Source organism: Cherax quadricarinatus, chromosome 44 (assembly GCF_038502225.1).
Source record: "Cherax quadricarinatus isolate ZL_2023a chromosome 44, ASM3850222v1, whole genome shotgun sequence".
Taxonomy (NCBI): Eukaryota; Metazoa; Arthropoda; class Malacostraca; order Decapoda; family Parastacidae; genus Cherax; species Cherax quadricarinatus.
Genome location: NC_091335.1, coordinates 3,975,457 through 3,988,449, shown reverse-complemented (window position 1 = coordinate 3,988,449; position 12,993 = coordinate 3,975,457). Strand labels below are relative to the sequence as shown.

Below are 12,993 nucleotides of genomic sequence, written 5' to 3'. Positions count from 1 at the left end.
AAATACATCTATTGTTAATTTATTAAAAATACTGTCTTGCACAAATCAAGAGTAAATACAAGGAAATCAGGGGAGGCCCTGAAATGTATCTTATGAATTAATGACTTACAAACTAGACATTATTTAAGTAATAACCCGTAGTATGTGGCACCAGCATTTACAGCAACATGTTTTCACTTGCTCATGAGTGGAAAGGCAATTTAGCCTGGTGTGGGCAATAGTAATTAGCTGGCAGGCCTAGCTGAGCACCAGTACTGCAGAAGAACATTCTACTAATGATGATTATCAAACCTAGCAGCTTACTGGGTAATTATAAATTCTTAAATACTTAATATACTGTATTGCTAACAGATAAGACAAACCATACTGTCTTCTCACATACTGAAGACTGCTTGGGCTCTGTTACGGACTTCGATGTCGTAACTTAAATAAAACGTTCCTGGCTCCTAAAGCCTGCTCACACTGCTGTCTAGGGGTTATAAAATTACTCTGAAAACATAAACCTTGGGCCAGCATGTACTCATATATTAAACAATATTAATTATTATTAGGATTGAAGGACAAAAACTTATCTATATATAAAGGAGGGGTTTGGGATATTGGCAGTTTAGAGGGATATGTTGTGTATCTTCATACGTATATGCTTCTAAACTGTTGTATTCTGAGCACCTCTGCAAAAATGGTGATTATGTGTGAGTGAGGTGAAAATGTTGAATGATGATGAAAGTATTTTCTTTTTGGGGATTTTCTTTCTTTTTGGGCCACCCTGCCTCAGTGGGAGATGGCCGACTTGTTAAAAAAAATATATATATATGTATAAATATATACTTTTTTTTTCAACAATCTGGCTGTATCCCACCAAGGCAGGGTGGCCCAAAAAGAAAAACGAAAGATTTTCTTTTTGGGGCTATTAACCCCTTCTCCTGAACAAATTACTAAATTTAAAAAGAAAAACGAAAGTTTTTCTTTTAAAATTTAGTAATCTGTACAGGAGAAGGGGTTAATAGCCCCTTGCTCCCGGCATTTTAGTCGCCTCTTACAACACGCATGGGTTACGGAGGAAGAATTCTGTTCCACTTCCCCATGGTTGGTAGACAGCAACCACCCAGGGAGGTACTACTGTCCTGCCAAGTGAGTGTAAAACAAAAGCCTGTAATTGTTTTACATGATGGTAGGATTGCTGGTGTCTTTTGTCTGTCTCATAAATATGCAAGATTACAGGTACATCTTGCTACTTTCACTTACACTTAGGTCACACTACACATACATGTACGTGTTTATTTATACACACTCATCTGAGTTTTCTTTGATTTTATCTTAATAGTTCTTGGTCTTATTACTTTTCCTTTTATATCTATGGGAAAGTGGAATAAGAATCTTTCCTCTGTAAGTGTTGTAAAAGTCAACTAAAATGCCGGGAACAATGGGCTAGTAACCCCTTTTCCTGTAATAACTACTAAAAAGAATAAGAAGAGAATTGTCAAAGTGGGAAGTCTGAATGTGCATGGAAGTTGTGCAAATGATAAGAAAGAGATGATTGTGGATGTTATGAATGAGAAGGGAGAGTTTCAGTGGAGAGGAATAAATGGGATTAGGTTAGGGGTTTCAAATAGAGTTAGAGCTAAAGGAGTAGCAATAATGTTGAAGGATAGGCTATAGCAGGAAAAGAGGGACTAGAACTGTATTAATTCAAGGATTATGTGGAGTAAAATAGAGGTTGGATGTGAAAAGTGGGTTATACAGTAGTAGGTTGGTAGACAGCAACCACCCAGGGAGGTACTACCGTCCTGCCAAGTGAGTGTAAAATGAAAGCCTGTAATTGTTTTACATGATGGTAGGATTGCTGGTGTCTTTTGTCTGTCTCATAAACATGCAAGATTACAGGTACGTCTTGCTACTTCTACTTACACTTAGGTCACACTACACATACATGTACACGTTTATTTATACACACTCATCTGAGTTTTCTTTGATTTTATCTTAATAGTTCTTGGTCTTATTACTTTTCCTTTTATATCCATGGGGAAGTGGAATAAGAATCTTTCCTCCGTAAGCCATGCGTGTTGTAAAAGTCAACTAAAATGCCGGGAACAATGGGCTAGTAACCCCTTTTCCTGTAAAGATTACTAAAAAGAATAAGAAGAAGAAAATTGTCAAAGTGGGAAGTCTGAATGTGTGTGGATGTTGTGCAAATGATAAGAAAGAGATGATTGTGGATGTTATGAATGAGAAGAAGCTGGATGTCCTGGCTTTAAGTGAAACAAAGCTGAAGGGGGTGGGAGAGTTTCAATGGAGAGGAATAAATGGGATTAGGTCAGGGGTTTCAAATAGAGTTAGAGCTAAAGGAGTAGCAATAATGTTGAAGGATAAGCTATGGCAGGAAAAGAGGGACTACAAATGCATAAGTTCAAGGATTATGTGGAGTAAAATAAAGATTGGATGTGAAAAGTGGGTTATAGTAAGCGTGTATGCACCTGGAGAAGAGAGAAGTGTAGAGGAGAGAGAGAGATTCTGGGAAATGTTGAGTGAATGCATGGGGAGTTTTGAATCAAGTGTGAGAGTAATGGTGGTTGGGGATTTCAATGCTAAAGTGGGTAAAAATGTTATGGAGGGAGTAGTAGGTAAATCTGGGGTGCCAGGGGTAAATGTAAATGGGGAGCCTTTAATTGAGCTATGTGTAGAAAGAAATTTGGTAATAAGTAATACATATTTTATGAAAAAGAGGATAAATAAATATACAAGGTATGATGTAGCACGTAATGAAAGTAGTTTGTTAGATTATGTATTGGTGGATAAAAGGTTGATGGGTAGGCTCCAGGATGTACATGTTTATAGAGGGGCAACTGATATATCAGATCATTATTTAGTTGTAGCTACAGTTAGAGTAAAAGGTAGATGGGAAAAGAGGAAGGTGGCAACAACAAGTAAGAGGGAGGTGAAAGTGTATAAACTAAGGGAGGAGGAAGTTCGGGCGAGATATAAGCGACTATTGGCAGAAAGGTGGACTAGTGCAAAGATGAGTAGTGGGGGGGTTGAAGAGGGTTGGAATAGTTTTAAAAATACAGTATGAGAATGTGGGGCAGAAGTTTGTGGTTATAGGAGGGTGGGGGCAGGAGGAAAGAGGAGTGATTGGTGGAATGATGAAGTAAAGGGTGTGATAAAAGAGAAAAAGGTAGCTTACGAGAGGTTTTTACAAAGCAGAAGTGTTTTAAGAAGAGCAGAGTATATGGAGAGTAAAAGAAAGGTGAAGAGAGTGGTGAGAGAGTGCGTAAGGAGAGCAGATGAAAGAGTGGGAGAGGCACTGTCAAGAAATTTTAATGAAAATAAGAAAAAATTTTGGAGTGAGTTAAACAAGTTAAGAAAGCCTAGGGAGAGTATGGATTTCTCCATTAAAAACAGAGTAGGGGAGTTAGTAGATGGGGAGAAGGAGGTATTAGGTAGATGGCGAGAATATTTTGAGGAACTTTTAAATGTTGAGGAAGAAAGGGAGGCGGTAATTTCATGCACTGGCCAGGGAGGTATACCATCTTTTAGGAGTGAAGAAGAGCAGAATGTAAGTGTGGTGGAGGTACGTGAGGCATTACGTAGAATGAAAGGGGGTAAAGCAGCTGGAACTGATGGGATCATGACAGAAATGTTAAAAGCAGGGGGGGATATAGTGTTGGAGTAGTTGGTACTTTTGTTTAATAAATGTATGAAAGAGGGGAAGGTACCTAGGGATTGGCAGAGAGCATGTATAGTCCCTTTATATAAAGGGAAAGGGGACAAAAGAGATTGTAAAAATTATAGAGGAATAAGTTTACTGAGTATACCAGGAAAAGTATACAGTAGGGTTATAATTGAAAGAATTAGAGGTAAGACAGAATGTAGAATTGCGGATGAGCAAGGAGGCTTCAGAGTGGGTAGGGGATGTGTAGATCAAGTGTTTACATTGAAGCATATATGTGAACAGTATTTAGATAAAGGTAGGGAAGTTTTTATTGCATTTATAGATTTAGACAAGGCATATGATAGAGTGGATAGAGGAGCAATGTGGCAGATGTTGCAAGTTTATAGGTGGTAAGTTACTAAATGCTGTAAAGAGCTTTTATGAGGATAGTGAGGCTCAGGTTAGGGTGTGTAGAAGAGAGGGAGAATACTTCCCGGTAAAAGTAGGTCTTAGACAGGGATGTGTAATGTCACCATGGTTGTTTAATATATTTATAGATGGGGTTGTAAAAGAAGTAAATGCTAGGGTGTTCGGGAGAGGGGTGGGATTAAATTATGGGGAATCAATTTCAAAATGGGAATTGACACAGTTACTTTTTGCTGATGATACTGTGCTTATGGGAGATTCTAAAGAAAAATTGCAAAGGTTAGTGGATGAGTTTGAGAATGTGTGTAAAGGTAGAAAGTTGAAAGTGAACATAGAAAAGAGTAAGGTGATGAGGGTATCAAATGATTTAAATAAAGAAAAATTGGATATCAAATTGGGGAGGAGGAGTATGGAAGAAGTGAATGTTTTCAGATACTTGGGAGTTGACGTGTCGGCAGATGGATTTATGAAGGATGAGGTTAATCATAGAATTGATGAGGGAAAAAAGGTGAGTGGTGCGTTGAGGTATATGTGGAGTCAAAAAACGTTATCTATGGAGGCAAAGAAGGGAATGTATGAAAGTATAGTAGTACGAACACTCTTATATGGATGTGAAGCTTGGGTGGTAAATGCAGCAGCGAGGAGACGGTTGGAGGCAGTGGAGATGTCCTGTCTAAGGGCAATGTGTGGTGTAAATATTATGCAGAAAATTCGGAGTGTGGAAATTAGGAGAAGGTGTGGAGTTAATAAAAGCATTAGTCAGAGGGCAGAAGAGGGGTTGTTGAGGTGGTTTGGTCATTTAGAGAGAATGGATCAAAGTAGAATGACATGGAAAGCATATAAATCTATAGGGGAAGGAAAGAGGGGTAGGGGTCGTCCTCGAAAGGGTTGGAAAGTGGGGGTAAAGGAGGTTTTGTGGGCGAGGGGCTTGGACTTCCAGCAAGCGTGCATGAGCGTGTTAGATAGGAGTGAATGGAGACAAATGATACTTGGGACCTGATGATCTGTTGGAGTGTGAGCAGGGTAATATTTAGTGAAGGGATTCAGGGAAACCGGTTATTTTCATATAGTCGGACTTGAGTCCTGGAAATGGGAAGTACAATGCCTGCACTTTAAAGGAGTGGTTTGGGATATTGGCAGTTTGGAGGGATATGTTGTGTATCTTTATACGTATATGCTTCTAAACTGTTGTATCCTGAGCACCTCTGCAAAAGCAGTGATAATGTGTGAGTGAGGTGAAAGTGTTGAATGATGATGAAAGTATTTTCTTTTTGGGGATTTTCTTTCTTTTTTGGGTCACCCTGCCTCGGTGGGAGACGACTGACTTGTTGAAGAAAAAAAAAAAAAAAAAAAAAAAGTGTATATGTACCTGGAGAAGAGAGAAGTGTAGAGAGAGAGAGAGAGAAAGAGAGATTTTGGGAAATGTTGAGTGAATGCATGGGGAGTTTTGAACCAAGTGTGAGAGTAATGGTGGGTGAGGATTTTAATGCTAAAGTGGGCAAAAATGTTGTGGAGAGAGTAGTAGGTAAATTTGGGGTGCCAGGGATAAATGAAAATGGGGAGCCTTTAATTGAGCTATGTGTAGAAAGAGGTTTGGTAATAATAAGTAATACATATTTTATGAAGAAGAGGATAAATAAATATACAAGGTTTGATATAGCACGTAATGAAAGTAGTTTGTTAGATTATGTATTGGTGGATAAAAGGTTGATGGGTAGACTCCAGGATGTACACGTTTATAGAGGGGCAACTCATATATCGGATCATTATTTAGTTGTAGCTACAGTTGGAGTAAGAGGTAGATGGGAAAAGAGGAAAATGGCAACAAGTAAGAGGGAGGTGAAAGTGTATAAACTAAGGAAGGAGGAAGTTCAGGTGAGATATAAGCAACTATTGGCAGAAAGGTGGGCTGGTGCAAGTATAAGTAGTGGGGTGGTTGAAGAGGGTTGGAATAGTTTTAAAAATGCAATATTAGAATGTGGGACAGAAGTTTGTGGTTATAGGAGGGTGCGTGCAGGAGGAAAGGGGAGTGATTGGTGGAATGATGAAGTAAAGGGTGTGATAAAAGAAAAAAAGTTAGCTTATGAGAAGTTTTTACAAAGCAGAAGTGTTATAAAAAGAGTAGAGTATATCGAGAGTAAAAGAAAGGTGAAGTGAGTGGTGAGAGAGTGCAAAAGGAGAGCAGATGATAGAGTGGGAGAGGCACTGTCAAGAAAGTTTAATGAAAATAAGAAAAAAAATTGGAGTGAGTTAAACAAGTTAAGAAAGCCTAAGGAATGAATGGGTTTGTCAGATAAAAACAGAGTAGGGGAGTAGTAGATGGGGAGATGGAGGTACTGGGTAGATGGCGAGAATATTTTGAGGAACTTTTAAATGTTGACGAAGGGAGGCGGTAATTTCATGCACTGGCCAGGGAGGTATACCATCTTTTAGGATTGAAGAAGAACAGGATGTGAGTATGGGGGAGGTGCGCGAGGCATTACGTAGAATGAAAGGGGGTAAAGCAGCTGGAACTGACGGGATCATGACAGAAATGTTAAAAGCAGGGGGGGATATAGTGTTGGAGTGAATGGTATTTTTGTTTAATAAATGTATGAAAGAGGGGAAGGTACCTAGGGATTGGCAGAGAGCATATATAGTTCCTTTATATAAAGGGAAGGGTGACAAAAGAGATTGTAAAAATTATAGAGGAATAAGTTTACTGAGTATACCAGGAAAAGTGTACGGTAGGGTTATAATTGAAAGAATTAGAGGTAAGACAGAATGTAGGATTGTGGATGAGCAAGGAGGTTTTAGAGTGGGTAGGGGATGTGTAGTTCAAGTGTTTACATTGAAGCATATATGTGAACAGTATTTAGATAAAGGTAGGGAAGTTTTTTGCATTTATGGATTTAGAAAAGGCATATGATTGAGTGGATAGGGGAGCAATGTGGCAGATGTTGCAAGTACAGTGAACCCCTGAGTTTCGGCAGCCTCGACTTTCGTGAAATTCGACCTTCGGCAAGTTTTTTTCGGAAAAATTTAGCCTCAAATTTCATGAAAAGACACGTGTTTCGGCGACCGTCCGGTACCCGTCCACTCGTCACCGCGCACACCAAGTCAGTCTCCCACGCCATTCACCCTCAGTGTGCCATTGTTTACCAACACGTGACCATCACCCCGCGAGTTCATACAATACATTTCATAATAATCCATTGTTTTTGTGCTTGCATCTGCTAAATAAGTCATCATGGACCCAAGGAAAGCTAGTGCAAGCCCTTTGGTAAATAAAGTGAGTGACGGGGATGTGGAAGAGTTGGTGGAGGACCACAGAGAAGAGCTAACCACTGACGAACTGTAAGAGCTTCAACTGGAACAGCATCAGACCACAGCCGAGGAACTTGCTTCAGAGGAGGAGGAAGAGGGAGTGGATGAGGTGCCTTCTTCAGTGATTAAGGACATGTGTGGAATGTGGAATGAGTTGCAAAGTTTTGTTTAAAAGTATCACCCTGACCAAGCTGAAACAAGCCATATCTGCAACATATACAATGACAGTGTTGTGTCCCACTTCAGGGAAATCTTAAAGAAACGCCAGAAAAAGACCTCTGGACGGATATTTTGTGCGACAGGGGTCCAGTGACTCTCAAGTTGTTCCCAGTGGCATTAAAAGAAGAAGGGAAGTAACCCCAGATAAGGACTTGCTACCTAAAGTCCTAATGGAAGGAGATTCTCCTTCCAAACAATAGTGTACACCTTCCTCCTATCCCCTCCTCCCATCTTCCATCCACGCATAAGTCTTCAGTAAAGATAAGTGTAATGTTATTATTATTTTTTTAAATGCATGTTCTTGATTTCTGATTGTTTTCATTACGTAAATCTTTATTTAATTTGAAAAAAATACTTTATTTTAATATTTTTGGGTGTCTGGAACGGATTAATTTTTTTCCATTATTTCTTATGGGAAAAATGGTTTCGAGTTTCGTGAATTTCGACCTTCGGCGGGCTCTCTGGAATGGATTAATCACGAAACTCGGGGGTCCACTGTATATGGAATAGGTGGTAAGTTACTAAATGCTGTAAAGAGTTTTTATGAGTATAGTGAGGCTCAGGTTAGGGTGTGTAGTAGAGAGGGAGACTACTTCCCGGTAAAAGTGGGTCTTAGACAGGGATGTATAATGTCACCATGGTTGTTTAATATATTTATAGATGGGGTTGTAAAAGAAGTAAATGCTAGGGTGTTCAGGAGAGGGGTGGGATTAAATTATGGGGAATTAAATACAAAATGGGAATTGACACAGTTGCTTTTTGCTGATGATACTGTGCTTATAGGAGATTCTAAAGTAAAATGGCAAAGGTTAGTGGACGAGTTTCGGAGTGTGTGTAAGGGTAGAAAGTTGAAAGTGAACATAGAAAAGAGTAAGGTGATGAGGGTATCAAATAATTTAGATAAAGAAAAATTGGATATCAAATTGGGGAGGAGGAGTATGGAAGAAGTGAATGTTTTCAGATATTTGGGAGTTGACGTGTCGGTGGATGGATTTATGAAGGATGAAGTTAATCATAGAACTGATGAGGGAAAAAAGATAAGTGATGCGTTGAGGCATATGTGGAGACAAAAAACGTTATCTATGGAGACAAAAAACGGAATGTATGAAAGTATAGTACAGTGGACCCCCGGTTAACGATATTTTTTCACTCCAGAAGTATGTTTAGGTGCCAGTACTGACCGAATTTGTTCCCATAAGGAATATTGTGAAGTAGATTAGTCCATTTCAGACCCCCAAACATACATGTACAAACGCACTTACATAAATACACTTACATAATTGGTCGCATTCGGAGGTGATCGTTATGCGGGGATCCACTGTAGTACCAACACTCTTATATGGGTGTGAAGCTTGGGTTGTAAATGCAGCAGCGAGGTATGGGTGTGAAGCTTGGGTTGTAAATGCAGCAGCGAGGAGGCGGTTGGAGGCAGTGGAGATGGAGATGTCCTGTCTAAGGGCAATGTGTGGTGTAAATATTATGCAGAAAACTCGGAGTGTGGAAATTAGGAGAAGGTGTGGAATTAATAAAAGTATTAGTCAGAGGGCTGAAGAGGGGTTGTTGAGGTGGTTTGGTCATTTAGAGAGAATGGATCAAAGTAGAATGACATGGAGAGCATATAAATCTGTAGGGGAAGGAAGGCGGGGTAGGGGTCTTCCTCGAAAAGGTTGGAGGGAGGGGATAAAGGAGGTTTTGTGGGCGAGGAGCTTGGACTTCTAGCAAGTGTGCATGAGCGTGTTAGATAGGAGTGAATGGAGACGAATGGTATTTGGGACCTGACGAGCTGTTGGAGTGTGAGCAGGGTAGTATTTAGTGAAGGGATGCAGGGAAACTGGTTATTTTACATAGCCAGACTTGAGTCCTGGAAATGGGAAGTACAATGCCTGGACTTTAAAGGAGGGGTTTAGGATATTGGCAGCTTGGAGGGATATGTTGTGTATCTTTATACGGTGGGAGACGGCCGACTTGTTGGAGAAAAAAAAAAAAAAAAAAAAAAAAAAAAAAAAAAAAAAAAAAAAAAAAAAAAAAAACTTGTAAACTGTTGTATTCTGAGCACCTCTGCTCAGGGAGGCTCCATGACATACACACTCCCTCTTCACTTCTGCCCGGTAGACTAATTACCAGCAGGCAAAACACCATACAGTACTCTCGCATAAACAAGCCTCTGCATACTAGGGCCTTACAAATAAACATGAGAGCACTTAAACACAAACACCTATCATATACACTAAAAAAAAAATTACCAAAATTACTTACTCAAACTACCGCCCAAACATGATGACTTTACCTCCGTCACCACCCATCTGGTACCGAACTAAAAACACCTCATCTGCTCCTGTCCTGGCCACTGCCTGACTGACAGGAATAAAACATGTTCGCTTTCAGTTCCATCCCGGAACTGTTACATGGAAAATGACATTATATGTATATGGAGCGTTATTTTATATAAATATTTTTTTACAGTACTCCGCAACAGGCTCTTACCTTGTTGCTTGTATAAACTAGTCCCCAAAGAGGCCTGGTATAAATGATGAATATATAGAAAGAGGGTTGGTAATAGGTAATATTTATTTCAAGAAGACGAAAAATTAGTATATGAAATATGATGAACTGAGAAATGACAGCATTTTGCTAGACTATTTATTAATATATAAATATAGGTAAACTTCTGGATGTGCATGTTATTAGATGAGAGACAGATATGTCATATCAATTAAGTAGTAGCTACAGTAAGAGTAAGAGACAGGTGGAACACAAGATGAATAACATCAGTGGGTCCGAGATAAATGAAAGTGAATGAACTAAAGAACGAGGTAGTGGGGTATTAAAGTAACTATTGGAAGAAAGATGGGCTAAAGAGAGTACATACAGGTAGTGAGATCAAAGCGGTATGGAGTAGATTAAGGAATGCAGTGTTAGAATGAGTAATAGTTTGTGATTATAAGAGGGTGAGTGTGGATGAGAAGAATTGTTGGTGGTATGATGTGGTAAAGTGAGTGGCAAAGGAGAAAAAAAATTAGCATGTGAAAGGTTTTTACACTGTAAAAATTATACAAGGAAGGAAGAGTATATGGAGATAAAAAGTAAGGTTAAGCAAATGAAAAGGAAATACAAAAGACCAGTCAGAGAATGGATGAGAGTTCATCAATAGATTTTGAGAATGAGAGTCAGTTTTGGAGAGAGATTTATAAGTTGAGAAAACCTGCCTGAGAGGAACTGGTTGGCATCACCACACTACCTTACTCTGTGAAAACTTCCTCTCATACCACCTGCTGCTACTCTTGCAACACTGCATAGCTCCTGATGAGGCACAGATATGTGAAAGATCTTGAGCTAAAGAATTCCATCCCCTGTGGCTTGTTTTAAGGTCTGTTAAGATTGCCTGCCTGTGCCTGTATGCATACATATAAATAAAAAGGATTACATGGTAGTCTCACCTTTGGAACACCTTCTTGTGCATCACGAACATCTCCTGGCTGCCACTTTGACAACACTGCCTTTAAAGCTTCAGGTTTCATTCCTTCGTCATCACCTTTTACTGCTAAGTAATGTGGCTTATATGGGTTCATCTGTTGACCAGGGAAAAAAATATTAATAAGTATCCTTGAATGGGTACCTCTATGGTAAGTGGTTGCCTGAGTTTTTTTCTCTGCAAATCCAGAATCATCACTAATCACTATACCAAACAACTTCAACCAGAACAATAGCTTCTGCAACATAGCTGAGCCTCTTTCCAGGAAACTTCTAGAACATTATCTCGCATAGCAACAGCTCATAGCGTGGAGGAACATTGCAGCAGATGTGATAAATGGTTTTGAAACCAACAAGTTGAAGATTGAGACATTTATGCAACATATGGGAATCTTTATTAAGGAAATGTTTTGCCACACACTGGTTTCATCAGTCCAGTACAAAGTAGAAATGGGTACGGAGAGGAGGAATTTGAGTTAATCACTCCCTCAGCCTGGAATCGATGTGTTCAGTCCATCACTCTTGTAGAGAGTACAGTATATGTCTGGAGAAGTGGCTTATATACTGTAGTCAGGTTAGTCAAAGCAGGAGAAGGTGGGATCACAGTGGAATCATCCACTAGTGTAAGTAGGTCTTTGTCCATAGGTTGGATGAGTATTGAAGAATTCCTTGTATCAAGATCCCATGATGCTGCAGTGTCTGACAGATGTGATAAATGCAAGTCCATCTTGAATCCAACCTTTTCTCAGCCATATATTTGTCCAACCTGTTATTAGACTACCCAAGAAATCATCTTCAGCATACCTCACTTGACTTCACATCAATGTTTGTGCCCAGTGTGTGGGCACAAACACTATCAATAGAGTTGGTATGTACTGCATCTATGTCCTTATCCAATACCTCTTCTGATCAGCTTCAAAAACTAAGTGCAGGTATATATTAATGAAAAGTATTTTTGTATTTGAAAGAAACCCAAAGTATTTCTTCTCCTATGCCAAATCAAAGTCGAGAACAATGTCCAGTATTGGGCCCCTACTTAAACAAGATGGGTCCTACACAGATGACAGCAAGGAAATGAGTGAGCTACTCAAGTCCCAATATGACTCGGTTTTTAGCAAGCCGCTAACAAGACTGAGAGTCGAAGATCAAAATGAATTTTTTATGGGAGAGCCACAGAATTTGGTTAACACAAGCCTATCCGATGTTATCCTGATGCCAAATGACTTCGAACAGGCGATAAATGACATGCCCATGCACTCTGCCCCAGGGCCAGACTCATGGAACTCCGTGTTCATCAAGAACTGCAAGAAGCCCCTATCACGAGCCTTTACCCTCCTATGGAGAGGGAGCATGGACACGGGGGTCGTCCCACAGTTACTAAAAACAACAGACATAGCCCCACTCCACAAAGGGGGCAGTAAAGCAACAGCAAAGAACTACAGACCGATAGCACTAACATCCCATATCATAAAAATCTTTGAAAGGGTCCTAAGAAGCAAGATCACCACCCATCTAGAAACCCATCAGTTACACAACCCAGGGCAACATGGGTTTAGAACAGGTCGCTCCTGTCTGTCTCGACTATTGGATCACTACGACAAGGTCCTAGATGCACTAGAAGACAAAAAGAATGCAGATATAATATATACAGACTTTGCAAAAGCCTTCGACAAGTGTGACCATGGCGTAATAGCGCACAAAATGCGTGCTAAAGGAATAACAGGAAAAGTCGGTCGATGGATCTATAATTTCCTCACTAACAGAACACAGAGAGTAGTAGTCAACAGAGTAAAGTCCGAGGCAGCTACGGTGAAAAGCTCTGTTCCACAAGGCACAGTACTCGCTCCCATCTTGTTCCTCATCCTCATATCTGACACAGACAAGGATGTCAGCCACAGCACCGTGTCTTCCTTTGCAGATGA

The 12,993-nt window shown here is 39.9% G+C and overlaps 1 protein-coding gene across 2 annotated transcripts in view; it reads right to left on the bottom strand.

Moving 5' to 3' along the window:
* LOC128697519 (kynurenine/alpha-aminoadipate aminotransferase, mitochondrial-like) overlaps window positions 1–12,993 on the bottom strand; it is a 43,045-nt gene that overhangs the window by 24,174 nt on the left and 5,878 nt on the right. For both annotated transcript variants that reach the window (XM_070093992.1, XM_053789269.2), the window contains exon 5: window positions 11,038–11,169. In XM_070093992.1, the coding sequence (XP_069950093.1) occupies window positions 11,038–11,169 (132 nt within the window). The remainder of the gene's footprint in view (window positions 1–11,037; window positions 11,170–12,993) is intronic.